Source organism: Cibotium barometz, chromosome 3 (assembly GCF_041138505.1).
Source record: "Cibotium barometz isolate CiBa-2024 chromosome 3, ASM4113850v1, whole genome shotgun sequence".
In the NCBI taxonomy this organism is placed as follows: domain Eukaryota; kingdom Viridiplantae; phylum Streptophyta; class Polypodiopsida; order Cyatheales; family Cibotiaceae; genus Cibotium; species Cibotium barometz.
The window spans coordinates 41,589,485-41,609,219 of record NC_141048.1 but is presented as its reverse complement, the minus strand read 5'-3'; the positions used below and the strand labels follow the sequence as shown (position 1 = coordinate 41,609,219).

Below are 19,735 nucleotides of genomic sequence, written 5' to 3'. Positions count from 1 at the left end.
TAGGAGAGTTGCTATTTTTGGCCCGACTCCGATGGAAATTCTGTTCGCGTCATTACATCTAGATACCAAGAGTTGGCAAAGTGCCTATGACAGAATGTCTACCAGTTGGGATATTTTTAGAGATAAAGTTTATGGAAGTACCCATCTCTTAGATTGGGACATGTGGCAAGAAAGTGGACCAAAGTGAGACAAGTGGCCTGACTGTGTGGCTCTCCACTTGTCATTGTAGCCTTCTCTTGCCATTTTAGCTCATGGGAGGCCCAAATCTATAAATTGGAGTCCTCTCTCTTCATTAATGAAGGCTCTCTTGCTGCACACTAGCCTCTACCACCGTTACAGGGAGGCTGCCCGAATGATGGCTACTCTCTTTCTCTCTCTCTTGAAGGCTGCCCATGAAGAATACCGGCTGTTGGGGACTGTTTTGGAGGCTTCCATCGCGAAGAAATACTGAAGCCACTGTACCTGCTGTACTAGTCACTGTACATGTTGTACCAGCATTTGTACTTGGTGTACTTGCTGTACTAGCCACCGTACCAGTTGTACCAGCCATTGTACCTGCTATACCAGCTGAATGGAGAGTTGTACGTGCTGTACCAGCTCTATTGCATGAAGACTCGTGGTTTTTGGAGAAGAATCAGTACCCACACGGAGGTATATGGATTATATTGTTGGCTCGGCATTTCTACAGCCTATGTTCCGGCTTGGTTGCCTCGTGTTGGGTTGTGTTATGGCATTTGTATATGGATAATCCGGCATCTCCCGTGGGGAGAGTAAGGCCCTCAAAGCTTGTACATGATATTATTCTCCTTGGGTAATAAAATACTCCAAGGGGGGGGTCGGCCCATTCTGGCCTCTATGTGGTGTCACATGTGCAAGATCCATTTTCAGCATTTGTGGATGTTTTGTCCAACTTTTATGTTTTATGCAAAGTGATGATGGATATGTGTTAAGCTTGTGGCCGTGTTTAAGTGTTTTGATATGCTTTGATGGTATCAACAAGTGTGTCAAAGGCCCTAGTCCCCCGGGCACTCACCGCCGCGAGTTACAAGAACCTTGGTGAAGCGTGGGCCATTGAAAGAGATGGAGAGAGAGATTAATGTCGTGTTATGCTAACGGGTGCATAGCCTAGTAGTGTGGGCTTGTGACTTGGGGAGGACAGGTCTCGACTTCAAATCCCTGCAGGCCCTTATTGTGGGCACAAAGCAGCCAAGTTGTAATGACCAAGCCACCTCCAGGCGGGTATCAAATTGTGACTACAGAAGGATCTACTCATGGGAAGAAAAAAAGCTTAAGCCAAAAAACAGAACATCCATGAATATGACAATGTTTTTTACATAGTAGCTGGAACATGGGGAGAGAGAGAGAGAGAGAGAGAGAGAGAGAGAGAGAGAGAGAAATGAAATGATATATTAACGTCCTCAAAAGGGCAAAATGACCTATGAGACCAAAAAGTTTACAACAATTGGTAGATCTTACACACCATTGAGGGGTTGAACCCCTGAGCAGAACTGTCTAGTGAAATCAGTTTGGGATCAAGTAAGCTTTGGGCAGTAATCTCCAAGGATGCAATCACCAACTGTGGCGTATGTCCATAGCTGCTTTCAGCCTTTAGTATTCCATCATCCATGTAGTCATGTAAGCCTTATTCCTCTACATAGACCCTTATTCCTCTACATAGACATGTGGAGGCTGTGGAGACATTGGTTTATGAAAGACACATCTTGCATGTCTTCACTATGATTTCTTGCAGCACATAAATAACTGCTTGCTGTGCTTGATTTGGGCTCTTTCTTCACTCAAGCAAATCCTTTTGGCTGATCCAGGCCTTACTGGGCATACTCCTCATACTTGAGACTTGCCTAGGCCTAGCCACATGCCCTGCGATGAAGACCTTTAGGTCAAGGTCTCTGCTATCAAGGAAAGGAAATCATGAGAACTTTATGACATGCATCTCAACCTAGCAGACAAAGCACAATGATTGAGAGGTACAGCAGGTTAAGGCTGCAAGTCTACTTGAAAATGCACATAATGCAAAGGAAGCAAGGCTTGGATTCTGTAAGGTTTGTGGAGTGATACATTTTGCAGCACGTCTACAACCACTTCCGCATATGATGATATGGATCTATAATAGTTTTTTTTGTCACAATGAGAGGTGGAATACTAACTGTATTGTTTACGCTGTTTTTTCCATTGGTATGTGCCAAAGTTTTTGTCACCTGCATCCCACACTTGGATGCCACGTGGACATATTTGAACAAGGTGGTGTAGGACGTGGAGTGAAACTGGTCCCATGTGAGCCCAGTCCGGGACGAGTCAGCCAGGGTTCCACTCTAAGCGTCCAAGGCATGAAGCAGTGTGAGTCTCCCTCTGGAATGATTTTAGATGATTTGAGTGTTGGGTTTGCGACTAGACACCAGGTATCTGTGGGAAGCGTGTAGTGTGCATGTAGGACAGGGCCACAACCCTTAGGGCTATCCCAAGAATGGGATGTTACATCTCTAGATTGGGCATTGGGTAGGCTTAGGCCACCCAAGAAGGGCCAAGAAGGCCCTAGACCGTAGAAGGGCTGGGTAGGCTGTCAACCAGCCCAAGAGGCTTGCCCAGGTAGCCGACAGGTCTTAAAGACCTTGCCCAGCTGGGCGGACAGGCATAGGTGCTGCCCAATAGACAAGCGCAAGCCCGGACAACATGCGTAGATGGGAAGCCGGCCTGCAGTGTGAAAGCGTTGCATTAAAAGGGCCTTATTTGCATTTCGATCAGGTCGTGGGGAATAAAGCAATAGGCCGACCCTTGTTTCACCGACTAGTAGATATTTGTGGGTATAAATACCCTAGGTAGAATTTAGTTCAAGCATCTCATAATTCACAAAGGGCTTGTGTGTTCCAAGGACCAAGACAGCCAAGGGGAGTGCTCCAGCAAAGGTGAAGAGTGCATGTCAAGAGCCAGTACGAGACGAGTCAGCCAGGGTTCCACTCTAGGCATCCAAGGTCATGTGAGCATTGTCCTGCACATGAAGCAGTGCCAGTCCGTAGTGTGAGTCTCCCTCTAGAATGATGTTAGATGATCTGAGTGTTGGGTTTGTGATCGGACACCAAGTGTTTGTTGGAAGCATGTAGTTTGCATGTAGACGGGGCCAGCCCTTAGGGCTACCCCAAGCATGGGATGTTACATCTCTAGATTAGGCATTGGGTAGGCTTAGGCCACCCAAGAAGGGCCAAGAAGGTCCTAGACCTTGCCCACCAATCCGTAGAAGGGGTGGGTAGGCTGTCAGCCAGCCCAAGAGGCTTGGCCAGGTAGCCGACAGGTCTTAGAGACCTTGCCCAGCTAGGCGGCTAGGCTTGGGTGCTGCCCAACAGACAAGCACAAGCCTGGATAGCATGCACAGATGGGCAGCCGGCTTGCAGTGTGAAAGCGCTGCATTAAAAGGGCCTTATTTGCATTTTGACCAGGTCGTGGGTAATAAAGCAACAGGCCGACCCCTGTTTCACTAGCCGGCCAGTAGATATTAATGCCCCATGCAGAATTTAGTTCAAGCATCTCATAATTCACAAAGGGCTTGTGTGTTCCAAGGGCCAAGACAGCCAAGGGGAGTGCTTTAGCCAAGGTGAAGAGTGCAGGTCAAGAACTGGTCTTTATTTACAGAGCCTAGTTCGGGACGACTCAGCTAGGGTTCCACTCTAAATGTCCAAGGTTAGGTGAGCATTTTCCTGCAGATGAAGCAGTGCCAGTACGTACTGTGAGTCTCCCTCTGGAACGATGTCGGACGATCCGAGTGTTGGGTTTGCGACCAGACACCAGGCATCTGTAGGAAGCATGTAGTTTGCATGTAGGATGGGGCCAGCCCTTAGGGCTACCCTAAAAATGGGATGTTACATCTCTAGATTGGGCATTGGGTAGACCTTGCCCGCCATTCCATAGAAGGGCTGGGTAGGCTGTCGGCCAGGAGGCTTGGCCAGGCAGCCGATAGGTCTTAGAGACCTTGCCTAGCCAGGTGGCCAGGTGGGTGCTGCCCAACAGACAGGTGCAAGCCTGGACAGCATGCGCAGATGGGCAGCTGGCCTGCAGTGTAAAAGCGCTGCATTAAAAAGGCCTTATTTGCATTTTGATCAGGTCGTGGGGAGTAAAGCAACAGGCCGACCCTGTTTCACCAGCCGACTAGTAGATATTTGTGGGGGTATAAATTCCCCAGGCAGAATTCAGTTCAAGCATCTCATAATTCACAAAGGGCTGTGTGTTCCAAGGGCCAGGACAGCCAAGGGGAGTGCTCCAGCCAAGGTGAAGAGTGCAGGTCAAGAACCAGTCTTTATTTGCAGATTTACATCATTCTAATAAAGCAAATACCTAATCCATGCCTAAGTCTAAGACCCAATCCAAGAAGGATTGAATGATCAAAACGATGAGCTATTGTGCCCTTTTATAGGGCATGAACTTCCCTATGGACTTGCCGACCTGCTGTCGGCCAGGTCTTGGACAAAATCCCATTCAATTTGCTACAGCCGACAGGTAGTTATTCCTCATAAATCTGGCCGACAGCCCCTTGACTCTTTCATAAGGTCCTTCTGCCCAACCTAGCAGTAACAGCAGCTCCTAAATCTGGTTCTTTATCTTGTTGCCCCTTCAAGAAATAGCTTTGGAATAGCCTGCACATGACACTCTCTATTTCTGCACATCTCTCTTTATGCTGTGCATTATCTTTGTCGTGAACAATTGCTGAATTTCTGGGCATTGAAGTTACTGATCTTATCCACTGATCTTCCGCATGTTACAGTTTTTGTATTGAGTCGTTGGGTCCTTGCCCAAGTGGCTGCCAAAATATTCTTCCCAGCAGGGGTGTGAGTTTGTACCTCGACATCTAGCTATAATATAAAGCTCTCAACAAAAATAAATTAAAGAGTTGTGTTGGGCATTCTATGCTTTGCATTTAGCCTACAGTGTCAGAAATTTCTGGTTGCTAAGCAGCTGGTCAATGTCAGAAGCAATATTGTGTCACACTTTTTGAATCCGTTTGTAAATTTTCACAGATATAACTTGGATTTTGCAGGTTAGGGAAGGCAATATAATTGAGCGGAAGGGTGAGTTTGATTTGCAAATAAAAAAATGCCATTTTTGTTATTGGCTGGTCATTTATTTTTTTTAATGTTTTGAGTCTTTTGCCTTATAAGTACTTTGTTTTTGCTTGCAGGACGCATAATGGAGGCATATTATCTCTTCTAAACCTATGCTTTTTGCTTTAAATCTATTCGATGTTTTTGATCTCTTTTTTTCTCTCTTCAAAGACATCCCGTGTGTCTTTTCCCAAAATATGCTATATAAGCTATGTGCATGTTGGAGCTGATGTGAACCAATGACTTTTGCCACCTCTTGTAGGTATTGAAGTCACAACACACGCAACAAGGAAGGGGAGGAGCAACAATACAGGTAAGATTGCAATACACTTTTGCAGTTCAAAGGTAGTTGAAGTCTTAGTTTGAGTGAAAATTGAGGAGTGATGGAGAAGAAAGCTTTTTTGGAAAAGGCTGGTGTGGGGGGGGAGAGGAAGGGTGTTGTGGAGGTCTAGTTGGCTAGTCAGCCAGATACTTGCATCCCACAAAAATAAACTGTGCTTGATATGCCACCTTTTTCATCTACTGGCCTGGCCCAATGAAACCAGTAGTAAGCCTAGTGTATGGGGAATCTGGATCATACTGAAATGGAGGGAGCTGGTCCATCTGAAATCCATGTGCCTGAAACCAGGTGAGTAGTGTGCCATGCCAAGACGAATGGAGGTAGCTGGTCCATCTGAAATCCAGCCGCTATCCGCTGTGATGACTGAAGTGCAAGTTGGGGGAGTCGAAGTGGATCCATCTCCCTCACCGTGTGTATATAAATGACTGTCTGGAACAGGGCCTCCATCAACAGAGGAGCTGCAACAAACTTTGCCTGGATGATTTGGTGAGGAACAGATGGCTTGCTGCGTATCATCCCCGTGATAGCATCATGATCTGATGATGCTCTATGTGCTGCCAATTTGCTGAGGATAAATCTGGTGCCTAGATTGGAGCTCCATACATAAGTGTCGGGGTGACTAGGGTGTCAAAAAGCCAACCCTTCGTCTTGGCTCCTGAAAATGCACCTGGAAACAATGCCTCTCCAAGAAGGCTAGAGCTGCGAGGATGACTAGATTCCATGGACACATTGTACACCTTTTGTCTCATAGACCCATTGGGTCTTTTGCAAGACATTAATATATCTTCTTCTTTTACAGCTTGTGCTCTCTCTCTCTCTCTCTTTTACGGGCAACCGCCAGAGAGCTGGACACTCTGGATATGGGAATAGACATACGCTCACAGGATGTGGAGTGCACAGTGTATGGGAGATATTTGGTAGATATGGGGACTGCACATGGGTTGGCCATACTTAATGGCTTGCAGAGGTTTCCGTCAGCAGCTGGTTTTACTTGCTTTCCACATAGACATGGTGCTAGCACAGTGGATTATGTTATGGCTATGCCGAGCTTTGTTTCATGCATTGAGGACTTCACAGTTGGATCTTGGTCCATTGGGGTAGTAGTGGATCCTGCATTGTTGACATTGACCATCTCTTTTCACTTTACCACAGCTCAGAGGACACGAGGGGCAGATCACACTCGATATACTTTTACTTCAGAGACTGATGCTGTCTACAGAGATGGGATTTATAGACGTCTGTACACAGAGGAGCCAGGGAGACCTTTGGAGGAGCTGACCCATATACTGATAGAGACTTTACAGGATGCAACGAGAGAGGCATATCCACATACTCAGCCTGGACAGAGACAGCGTTCTGGGTGTATGCCCCAGAACAGCTGGTATGATGAGGAGTGCAGAGAGACAAGAGCCCGACTGTAGCGGGAGGTTGCTTTGGGAGTCACTACTCACCGAGAGTCACGTATTGCCTTCCGGCGCCTTGTGCGAAGGAAGAAGCGGGCCTTTCTTGCTCAGCTAGAGCAGGAATTATACTAGCTGTTCTTGAGCCAGGATTCGAGGGAGGCTTGGCGTTTGTTTCATGAGTCCTCCCCTGCTTTGGCCATCACTTCTACAAAGGTCTGGGGTAGTTATGCAGCATCTCTATATACAGTTCCTGGACAGACACCTTTTCCTGACCCGCCAGCACCATGCCCACAGACATGTACTTTCTTTACCGCATAGATGGTAAGGAAGGGCATTGATAGGATGAAGACTGGGAGAGCATACGATCATGATGGATTGGTCGCTGAGCACTTTATTCATGCGAGAGACATGCTGGCAGAGCTTCTAGCAGTGATGTTCAATCGTGCTATGTGTGAAGGCTTACCCGAGACTTGGAGTATGTCCACCATCGTGCCTATCTTCAAGTCAGGGGACCCTATGGAGCTAGGGAATTATCGCACTATTATGATTGGTCACACACTAGCACGATTGTATGCGTCCATTCTTGAGCAGTAGTTGAGTAGATGGGCAGAGAGAGGGCATTCGAGCAGAGGGACAAGCAGGGTTCAGGAGAGGTTTCTCTACTCTTGACTACATCTTGACTCTGCGGGCCATTATTGAGGAGGGCAGGTCGCATGGGCGACGGATTTATTGTAGCTTTGTGGACTTCCGCAAAGCATTTGATACAGTGCCCAGAGCTAGATTGATGAGGCGATTACAGGAGATGGGGGTACCCACAGAGCTCATATGGGGGATTATGGCTTTATATAGATCAGTTGCAGGACAGGTACGCACCCTAGAGGGGGTCTCTACTTTGGTTCACTCCACTATAGGAGTGAAGCAAGGTTGCCCGTTATCTCCTTCATTGTTTGGTATTTATGTGGATGAGGCTTCTGACTACATTGAGAGATTGGGGGACAGAGGAGCCCAGCTAGCAGGTACATGGATCCCACTATTGTTATATGCTGATGATATTGTGTTGATCTCTGACTCGCGTGAGGGTATGCAGCGTCATCTGGATGCTTTACATGAGTTTGCACATGATAGTGGATTGTCTGTCAACCTTGTCAAAACCAAGGTTATGGTGTTTAACACCACGCCACAGTGGGTTAGGCGATCAGCTCCCACATTTACATATGGGCAGGAGATTGTGGAGTATACAGATGCATATACATATCTTGGGGTAGTATTCAGTGGGCCAGTGTTTTCGATGAGGAGAGCAGCAGAGACTAGATTGACTAGAGCACATGCAGCCCTGGGTGGTTTGGAGAGGATGTGTTCGCAGGTTCAGTTTCAGGAACCTCGAACGAAACTTTGGCTTTTTGACACTCTAGTGACATCAGCTATGCTTTATGGAGTGCAGATATGGGGACCTTCAGTGGGCCATCACAGTGCAGGCGGGTGAAGAGGTATGGAGAGGCCTTTGGTATCTATGATTGCTAGGATTATTAGAGCCAAGGCCTTGGTACCTCATGAGATTATTCGAGCAGAGCTGGCGGCTGCCCCTCTGGTGATTGAGGCTCTTACAAGATCAGTCTCCTATATACATGGCTTGTGGGATCTCCCCCGAGACAGATATGCACGCCTCGCCCTTGAGTCCTCTCGACAGTTAGCTTTACAGGGAGACACGGCTTGTTGGTATGGACAGATGACATCTTGGTTCCAGGCACATGGTTTTAGCATGGACAGATTGCCTCCCTTCCAGTATTCTCTGGAGGCACCCTCTCTCACTCTCACACGGACAGAGATTACCAGACTCATCCGTCAGGATTTAGTTCAGCTGGACATTAGGAGGACATGGATACAGCCGACTGAGGAGTTGGGCACGAAGATGGCTTTCTACAGAGAGCATTTTCTTCAGCTCACAGCGGATGGTTTTGTGATCAGACCCAGTTACATGGATGTACACTTGTCTCATGCAGTACGATGTGCTATTGGTCAGATTCGCACATCCTCACACCAGCTTGAGATTGAGATTGGCCGATATAGAGGTATACCAGCCGAGGTCAGGATATGTCGAGTATGCCATGGGGAGCCAGAGACGGAGCTGCATTATATATGCCATTGTACTGCATACTATGAGATACGTGGTCGTTTCCACTGTTTATTTAGAGAGGGTTTTGGACCACTTTCCAGAGTCATGGGGTACCAGGACCATAGGTGTTTGGGATTGTTCTTGCTTGAGCTGCGGAGATATAGAGATAACCTGCTTAGGCGCACAGAGAGCCAGACTCAGAGGCACATTACATGGACCACAGCAGCAGCAGGACATGGATACCGCCCACACCAGCGGTACACTGATTGATTGTGCGATTGAGCTTGGGTGGTCCAGACGCCCACGACTACAGAGGAGGGCATCCCAGCATAGACGGAGGTTGCAGCGGCGGATTCGGATGCGAGACATGCGGGACACCCAGTCAGGGTGCTGACCACAGAGGATATCGAGGAGATCCGCCAGCGTCCAATGCGGCACATATTATGAGATGGAGGCACCTCCATAGTGTACCCCCCCATCCCACATGATATTGTATCTCCTCACTGTACTCCACTCACCTCCATAGCGTACCCCCCCCCCCCCCCCCCCTCACTATATTCACACCCTATAAGGGTTTATGTTTACCTTCCAGTTCCAGTTTCATTTTCTAGGTGCCAATAGTATCATCTTTATTTTTCATTTTCTGGTTTTTTATCCAGACATTGTATCAGATCCACCATGATGTAACTTTTTGGTCTCATAGGTCATTATGGCCTTTTGAAGACGTTAATATAACATTTCATTTCATTTCTCTCTCTCTCTCTCTCTCTCTCTCTCTCTCTCTCTCTCACCACAGGGCTTTCTCCCGCTGGCTCATCTTTACTACATTGGGTACCATGATGCAGCTCTCTATGCGGGGTATTTTAGGGTGATGTGAGAGCTTGATGCTCTTTGTATTGGGAGTAGCTTTGGCATTTTAGCTCTTGTTCCTTTCTTTTATTTTTAGTACCCATGATGTATTCCATGGACATGACGTAATCTTTTGGTCCCATAGGTTATTTTTGCCTTTTGTAGACATTAATATAACTTTCTCTCTCTCTCTCTCTCTCTCTCTCTCTCTCTCTCTCTCTCTCTCTCACCCACGATGGAGTTTCATCCGTCATAGCAACAGCTGCTGCCTAACCCTAAACCCTAGGTGGGCCTTCGATTGATATTAGAGCTTGGTCATGCACAGCTGCCTTGATGGTGCTGCGTTTCTACATCAAGAACTCTCCACGTGTGTTATGTGCAGCAAACGGCCTCTTCTCCAACGTGTACTAGTTGGCCAGTGGCGCCACCCGCATCCTCTCTGCTGCAAGCAGGCGACCTGCTGACCACGACTGCGACCAGCGGTGCCCCACCTGTCCTCCACATCACCACTTGTGCTAGTTGTGCAGTCCAACCACGTCAGCCGGTTCCGCCACCAGCCTCGGCTCTTCCCCGCTTGCGACGGTCTTCTTTCGTACCTGCTACACCTGTGTGGCCTGGGCATAGACTCTCTAACCTCCTCAACCTCGGCAATCTCCACAAGCATAGCTGCTGCTCACCACCGCCCAGTATCTACCCTCAATGCTGCCGTCTACATTGAATGCACCTATTGTATCTGCAGATTCACGTCAGCATCAAAATTAGCTGGGCACAGAATACTCTAATTAAAGCTCTACATGTAATTTATTTGGGGCTTTTTGCAAAATCAGCAATCCGCATCAAAATTGAAGCAGCTGCATAGGGCCGATTTTGGGGCTTTCCCCAAAATTAGGTAAAATGAATGATTTGAAGCCCTGCACTACCCATAAATTTGGGGGTTTTTGCCAAATTGGCCAAAATTGGATCCGCTGGCAACACATTGAAAACTCTATAATGCCATGGAAGGGGCGGTAGCTTGGAAGTAGCACCGGAAGTGACCCCCGGGAAAGCATCTAAACTTCCAAAAATAATTTGCAATTTTCTGTGTTGTGCTTTCCCACGTGTGTTCTTGCCTTTATTATTTTCTGTTTATTTGTGCGTCATGGGTTCTCTGCTTGGGATGTCCCCCAAATTGTAATAATCTCTGTGTTTTTCTGCCTTACGGCTCGTTGTTTCTGTCATACCCTCCCTAGAGCAAGGAGGGTTTTTCCTTGGGTAAACTGATTTATGTTGCCAGGGGTGGAGCTCCTACGAATCAGGCTTGGAAGGGAATTTCCAAGTTGTTGGTGCCTTGGTCCTCTAGACTGCTGAGTATCTTGGAGCCTCAGATCATGCTTATATGCAAGCCTTGTGTGCTTGGTTAAGCCTCTGAATCATATGCTTAGTCTTAAGCCTCTAAGTTGGCATAGAGAACATGTTTAGTTCTGGATATGGTGCAATCCGGAGGCCATGATAGAGCATGATGAAGGTTCTCTCTCCTTCATTTTGAAGGGGGGTTTGTTGGGATTCGGAGTTGTATGTGTGCGTGTTCATCTCCTGTGTCCACCAATGTGTTAGTGTAAAGGTGTGAACACCTACCTAGGTGAGAACACTCCTTATATGTGTAAGTGACAAGTGTGCTTATATGTGTGTGAACCTACTCTTATGAGTAGATAAGATAAGTGACCTAAGGAGAGATGTCACCGCAGGTGACATGTGTCACTGACTTGTGGTTTGTGTGAGTCAAAAGATAAGGTTCTAAACCTACAAAAAGCATGTACTTGAATCATATTAATCAATGCTGATTCGGCTCGTGCATTTCTGTCTCTCTCTACAGCTCGTGTTCTCTCTCTATAGCTCGGCTATGTAGACAATGTCTATGCATGCCATTGAGATGGAGGAACATTTCACGTTGAAATGCCTAGCTTCTAGCAGCTTCTAGCTGGATGTTAAGATATACAACAGCTTTTGCAGGCAAGTTTCTTTTCTCCCACCATGCTAGGTACATTTCTCAACCAACTTTTGGATCGTAGACAACACCTTGTAAGTAGTCAAACTGACACCCCTTGAAACGCTTTCGTTTGAAAGAAGAATTATCTATGCTTTGTAACGAAGTTTGGTCCTGGGTCATATATGGCCCCCACCAGTGGGGACAATAATACCTAATCTAATCTAATCTTTGTAACAAAGTTTGGTCCCATGGGTCATATATGGTCCCCACCAGTGGGGATGATAATACCTACTCATTAGCCCCATGCTTGATATTTTGGAGAGTGGTATACCATCTACTCGGAGCTGATGTTGCTCTCATGTTTCTATGTCCTTAGTATTCCATGATGAGTTTCCATGGATAGTTTTGTATCACCCCAGTGAGATAGCTATGTTTATGTTTTCTTTCTGTTTTATTTTCCATTCCATGATGAGATATGCCATGGACATTCACTTTGGTCTCATAGGCCAATTGGGTCTTTAGTAGTAGACGCTTAATATATCTTTCTTTCTTTCTTTCTTTCTCTTACCCACAATGGAGTTTCATACTCCATAGCAACAGTTGCTGCCTAACCCTAAACCCTAGGTGGGCCTTCACATGGAAGGTCCAAGCATTTGCATTAGGGCCCCGTTGCCTTCCGCAACAAATTCTGCATCGGCACTGGCATGGAAACATTGTTGAAAGAGACTACTCTTTCATGATGTTGTCAGAATACGCAGCGGAGATGATGACCAGATTTGGGAACACGAGCAAAACGCAGGGCAGAAAATCACAGCACAAGAGAGAGAGAGATAGAGGCGTGTAACTCTGCTCTATATACACAAGAAGATCCCGAGAATGATACAAAATGGAATGGGGGCCATGGGGCCATTTTATATGGCCCCAAATACCCAGTCAGCTTGTGCTAAAGGCAGCCGATTGGCCCTGAACCTCCACGACCAGCAAACACACTCAGTCGGCCAGCTGTCCTGAGTCGGCCTGAATAGATATGAGGTCGGGTTCTTGAAGGTACAGTCGGCCAGCACAAAGGCACTCTTGCCAACATAGGGAAGCCACCCAAGCCATAGAAAAAATAGGGAAAAATGGGGGAAAAATACGGAGAGTGGGGAAAAATGAGAAAACACCTAATAAGGGCGGGCACACCCACAACAAAGGCCCTGGTGTATAAAAATAGATAGGAGATGACTTCTAACACCCCCTCTTAGCTCCTGGCTGTGAAACCAACCACAGGGAGCTGGGGTGCTGCCTGAGCAAATCCTGAGATAGCGACTTCGTGAAGAGGTCCACCGTACTGTCCTCCGTCGAACAGAACTCTAGCAAGATGTCATCAGCAACGATCTGTTCACGAACAAAGTGCCTCCGGATGACCATGGGTTCCTCCAGTGGAAGCCCAATCCTGCAATGCAACCTTTGTAACCTCACCACCTCGCACGAGGAGCATCACAAGCAGCCCGGTACTCTGCCTCTGTCCTCGACAAGGCAAAAGATGACTGTCTCTTACTGCTCCAAAAAATTGCTCTTGGGCCTGAAGTAGATCTCCGAGTCATCTGCAACCATGAGCTCAACTGCCTCACCAGGAAGCTCCCGTCCAATCTGGTGTCCATCAACCAGATCAGTGAACCATTCTGCTTCTGAGTCAAAGAGGCATCACATTACTCACAAGGATCAACACCTGTTACGGTGCAAAAACAAGTCTTGGAAACCTGTTGAAGACCACGCAAGGCCTTCGGAAACCTGTCAACCACCCCCTCTGAATCCGGAACCACACAGCCTGGAGTATGCACCTCCTTCTGCAAGTAATCAACTGCCACCTGCCGGGCTTTCCGAAAGGTCTCCGTGGAAAGAACATATCTAGAGGAGGTTCTTTGTTCCGAATACTACGAGACATGAGAGCATAAGTTACGTGTTCAGTTTCCTCAGTTTCCTCTGACTGACGAACACAAGAACTACCAACATTAGTACTGGAGAGTTCCTGCCAACTGCTGCCATCTACTGGCAAGCTATCCACCATCTGGTCTCGGAAAGCCTGCACCTGCAGCGTATCCACACTTAAGTGCCCATTACCAGATTGCCACTTATCACAAACCTAAGGACCTGGGAGAGAGAGTGCTGAAAGCTTGTAAACTCCATTCTCCACTCCGCCTTTCCAAACTACCTGGCCTGTTGCTTTGTCCCGGAGAGCAACAAAGTGCTCATCAAACTCCACCCGTACGCCAGTCTCGCAAACCTGATGCACTGACAACAGATGAAAATCAAGTGACGGAACATACAACACCTGGGAGGAATGCTTCCCCCCTCTGCCATCGGGAACTATCTCCATCCTGCCCTCACTGTGAACTGGGATAGTGGATGTATCCTCAGTAAGAATGTGACCAGAAAACAGATCCTGTAAAGCGGAACGGGAAGGAGTCATGTGCCTGGAAGCACCACTATCTAGAATCCACTCCCGAGTATCCGTTGCGGAGAGTCCTCCAATCTCCTCCTTGCCTGAAGAAAATGAAACATCGGTGTCCACCACCTCCAGGTGCACAAAAGCCGGAGTCTTCATGATTGCTGTTGAGGAATCTTCACCCTTCTCGGTCTTCCACTTGGGACACTGCCTCCAATAGTGGCCTTTCTCGCCACAATCATTACAGGTCCTCTTTGCCTTTAGTTTCTCGCGGTCAGTAACGTTCTTCTTCTCAGAAGACTTCTCCGACGAAGCCTTCCCTTTGCCCGTGTTACGGCCTTTCGACCGTTGGCCAGTTAAGGCCTCCGAACATCCACCTTGAGGAGGGTTCGTGAATCGTTCCTCCTGGTCCAAGACCATGGGCACAAGCTCCTCCCACGTGATGGTGCTGAGCCTGCCACTGGTAATCAAAGACAAGTAAAATGCTGAGTACTGAGAGGGCAAGTGTGACAGCAACGTTATGGCCATGTCCTCTGACGATATCTCCTTCCCAGCCTGAAGAACTTCCTGTTAAAGAGCCTGCAGCTTGTTAATATGCTCCCGCATCGTCAACGACTTTGCAGGGCTCATAACCCGCATCTGTACTTCCAAGGAAATCCTCTTCATTACCCTGTTGTAAAGAGAGCTGCCATATACCTCTGGCCAGCGTTATATGCTTTACATGATTGATTACCTGCGGTGTCCAGTTGAGAATGATAAACGAACGGCGTACCCTGGCATTGACACGATCCCATATCTGTGTCTGAGCCTCCCGGTCCTTTCGGATCGACGGTAACTCCCCTTCCTCTGCTTCCGGCCGTGGAACCCCAACAACGACGAAATCAGCGAGGTCGTAAGACTCCAGAACAGATTCCATCATAACCTTCCATATGCCGTAGTTGTTCCCGTCCAACTGACGGTCCACCGGGAACGTGGGGAGTGTCGGGATCTTCACATGCTTCTCGGCCATCTCAAACAGATTTGCCATTGCGGGGATGTACTCTGAAAAGGGTGGGTGGGAGGGAACAAAGAAGAACTAACACTTGCAAGTGGCTGTCCAGCAAATCAGCCCGCCGTCCTCTTGCTTCTCTTCTCGAACAGTCCTGAACAGTCCACCAATCATTAACACAACAGTCCCCCTCTTGCTCACACAAATCCCAAGAACTATCTAGAGCCTAGGCTCTGATACCATGTCAGAATACGCAGCGGAGATGATGACCAGATTTGGGAACACAAGAGCAAAACGCAGTGCAGAAAATCACAGCACAAGAGAGAGAGAGATAGAGGCGTGTAACTCTGCTCTATATACACAAGAAGATCCCAAGAATGATACAAAATGGAATGGGGGCCATGGGGCCATTTTATATGGCCCCAAATACCCAGTCGGCCTGTGCTAAAGGCAGCCGACTGGCCCTGAACCTCCACGACCAGCAAACACACTCAGTCGGCTAGCTGTCCTGAGTCGGCCTGAAGATATATGAGGTCGGGTTCTTGAAGGTACAGTCGGCCAGCACAACGGCCCTCCTGCCAACACAGGGAAGCCACCCAAGCCATAGAAAAAATAGGGAAAAATGGGGGAAAAATAGGGAGAGGGGAAAAATGAGAAAACACCTAATAAGGGCGGGCACACCCACAACAAAGGCCCTGGTGTATAAAAATAGATAGGAGATGACTTCTAACAGATGTATGGTTGAGGGAAAGTTTTTAAACTTTCAAAATTATATTTATCCTATTTTTGAGTCATGGGTTCTCTGCTCAGGAAGTCCCCCAAAATCTGAATTAAATATATTATGTGTTTCCTTCTATAATGCTCCATCATTCTCTTTATACCCTTGCTTAGAGCAAGAGGAGGGTTGTCTTGATAGACTGATGTAGGCTGTTATTTAGTGGTCAAGCTCTTATATCAGACTTGACATGAGTGTTTGGGTGTTTGTCACGTGCACCCATGCACTGTGGTATACGGTGACAAACTGGCTCATCGGCAGTGCAAGAGTCATGTACAGAAGTACCTTTTAGGATATATTTGTCGTATGCCGTGACCCCTTTGCGAGCCTAGTCCGGGACATGTCAAGCACAAGCTACGTAGGTCAGTCTCCTTGCCTTAGAGTGTTGGGTCAGTCCTCTTAACCCACCGTGGAGAATTCAACAAGTGTTCATTATTCATGAGCATGTAGATGTCAGCCATAGCAGTAGATGCATTAGAAGCATGTAGTTGCACTTCATGTAGAACGGGGGCCAGCCCTAAGGCCAGCTCCAAGGCAGCCCCCAAGGTGGGCTAGCCTTGCAAGGGGGTAGCCAACCCCCTAGCCACCCTTTAAGCTCAACTGACAGCTTTTTGGAGGCTAATGAGCAGTCGGCTAGGCCATAGTGGACTTGGGCCCCAGTTGGCTAGGTCTGGCACCCACCTGACTAGCATTCAGGCAGTCGACTAGCATAAAATGCTAGTCGTGATCAGTTGCTGCAGCCGACTAGACATTTTATGCTGGTCGTAGCATTTAAGGCTGGCCGACAGGCAGTAAGGCGCAGCCAACTTGCAGCATGTGGACATATAAAAATGCAAGGCCTGTTTAGTCTCAAAATACGTAGGTATAGATCAGAGATTATAAGCAGAAAACAAACATGTATGCTTAGGCTCTTGCTTGTGCATACTTACAGCCATACTTGTGCTCTTAGCCCAAGGCAAAGAAGCTCAGTCTCTTCAGGAGTATTCAGCACACCTACCCTCAGTCTCAGGCTGGTGTATTTCTCTCGAAGATAGCTTCACAATCACCTAAAGCTTATGCACAGTTCTGCCCAGTGTTTGGTCGCTTTGTCCTTGCGTTTGGCTGTCAGTTAGTCAGTTTGTCCGCTCAGTCTTGTGGACACAGTTCAGCTTGTATAGAGTTCTCCAGAAGAAGAAATAAAGCAAATACTCCCGCTTGCAGGGGGTGCCCTTCAGTGGGTAATTCGAGACCCCACCTGGTGTCGTCCCTATTACATCTCTTTCAGATTATGTATGCTATTTTAAAGGATTGCTAAAGACTCACTAAACTTAGGTTTAAAGAAAGGCTTCGTTGTTTCACACGGTCCTAGCTCGGTACATGCTACAGTGTTGGCATCACTGTGTTCTTTTGTATCACATGATTGTAGTTTAGAGTCCATATCACTGTGACTAATGAAGGTTTGTGAGGCATCAACTCCATCACTCCAAAGGGAGCCTTATCTTTTGACCAAAACCTAATAAGGGCCGTTCACACCCAAAGAGGGTGTTCACACCAACTAACTCCGAAATACCTAACAAGATGTACATTAGTGGAAGTGTGCTACTAATAGTTTGTCTCACCATTTGGTCCATCTCCATTTCTGGAGCCACTTCTATGGGGCTGTCACTCCATAGAGCGGCCAGATTTGTGCCGTGTTCACATGGGGCCAGGCGAGTGTCCCATGTGAAAGGGCCAGTCTTTTAGTGTTACATGGACGGGAGCCAGATTAGTGCCACCCGTGTGTGACTAGTGCTGTGTCACATGGACGGGAACTAGTTTCGTGCCACCCGTGTGTGACCTGCTTCGTGCTTTATGGACGGGAGCCTGTTGGTGCCACCCGTGTATGGCCAGGATGGCGTCTTACCTATGGGATTGTCACTCCATAGGAAGACCAGTACATATCTTTATATTTTTGTCGCGCCAGTTTTGTGCCCAACAGGAATTTTTTGTACAAGTTTCATGAAAGGGATATTTCGTCGATTATATGTGCACATGCATTTATGCCTGCATGCATAAATTTGTTTTTGCATGACTTGTTTGCGTGTGCTGCCTGTTATGCCGTGCCAGTACACTGGACGGGGACACCCCCTTTCCGGCCCCAGTGCTGGTGTCATGTGTATTTTTCAATATTTCCAGTATTTATGTTGCTGATGCTGTTTCCATTGTTTAATATCAGTTAAACTAAGTGTTCTAAATATGTGTATATTGTCTTCTGATCTGTAGGCCTTCTGTAGGGAGCGGTCACATAGTCATAACTAAATATACACAAAGAATAAGAAGAGAGACGATAAGGGACGACTTTCTCAACCTAAACTACTACATAAAATAAATATTAACTGGTAGTGAAAATGAATATAATGAATATTGCTGGTCTTGAGTGAATTTTTCTACCTTCGTGAGAGGCTTTCCTCTCTGTTGGCTGTTTCAAAAAGTTTTGTGGAAGATATGTAGAATGGGGATTTAGGAATCCTTTTATAGGAGAAATCCTCGTCCACTAGCTCTTGTTGGCCAGCCTTTTGTAAACTCAAAAATAATGTAGAATAGAATGGGAATTTGGAATCCTTTTGTAGGAGAAATCCTTGTCCATTAACTCTTGTAGACTGGCCTCTTGTAAATTATGTCATAAAAGTCACTAATTGTGTTCAAACTGAGCTAAAGGGTGCCCGAACATTGGCTCATTTGCCATGCTAGTCTACACATGCTTAAGCTGCCAAAAGCTGATCCAAAACTGCCCAAACTTGAACAATTCTGCACCTTGCTGATTTGCTACCGATTCTATCCTAACTCTAAACCTAGTTACACACATGCATACACTAACTTCTTTGTACAAGTATCCTCAACTGTCATGGCACATGCATCTAAAGGACGACCACATGTGATATCCCCTCCAGCTTATCTTGGAACAATGGGAAGGGTGTGTTAGAAGTCATCTCCTGTCTTTATGTAGACACCAGGGCCTTTGTTGTGGGTGTGTCCGCCCTTGTAGGTGTTGTTCTCATTTTTCCTCACTCGTATTTTTTCCCCATTTTTTCCCATTTTTCTGTGGCTTGGGTTGCAGGATGTCTTTATCTTGGCCGACTGTACCTACAGTACCCGACTTTAGTTCTGGTGTTGGCCGACTGTGGTACAGGTCGTGGACACCCTGATGTTGCTGGCCGACTGGGTATTTTTATACTGGTCGTGGAGATGTAGGTCCTGTCGGCTGTCCTACAGCAAGCCGACTGCTGTTTGGGGGCCATATAAAATGGCCCCACAGCCCCTTGCCACTTTGTATCATTATTCAAGATCTTCTTTGTGTATATAGAGTAGAGTTACACGCCTCTCTCTCTATTGCTGTCTATTTTCTGCACTTGCTTCTTGTGTTTCCAGATTTAGTCATCATCTCACACTGCGTATTCTGACATGGTATCAGAGCCCTAGGCTCTTAATAGTTCTTGGGATTTGTGTGAGCAAGAGGGGGACTGTTGCGTTGCTGATTGGTGGACTGTTTTGGACTGATCGGGAAGAAGAGAAGCAAGAGGACGGCGGGCTGATTTGCTGGACAGCCACTTGCAGGTGTAAGTTCTTCTTTGTTCCCACCCACCCACCCTTTTTTCAGATTACATCCCCGCAATGGCAGATTTGTTAGAGATGGCTGAGAGGCATGTGGAGATCCCTACACTCCCCACGTTCTCGGTGGACCGTCAGTTGGACGGGAACAACTACTACGGCATATGGAAGGTTATGATGGAATCTGTTTTGGAGTCATAT

General features: G+C 47.1%; 1 protein-coding gene across 2 annotated transcripts in view; it reads left to right on the top strand.

Moving 5' to 3' along the window:
- LOC147640074 (elongation factor P (EF-P) family protein) overlaps window positions 1-19,735 on the top strand; it is a 127,558-nt gene that overhangs the window by 14,539 nt on the left and 93,284 nt on the right. Inside the window, exons 2-4 of one of the 2 annotated variants that reach the window (XM_086776780.1) lie at window positions 5,042-5,072; window positions 5,183-5,196; window positions 5,368-5,418. The exons of the other annotated variant lie outside the window; for it this stretch is intronic. Coding sequence (XP_086632906.1) covers window positions 5,042-5,072; window positions 5,183-5,196; window positions 5,368-5,418 — 96 coding nt within the window. The remainder of the gene's footprint in view (window positions 1-5,041; window positions 5,073-5,182; window positions 5,197-5,367; window positions 5,419-19,735) is intronic. 2 annotated transcript variants of the gene reach the window in all.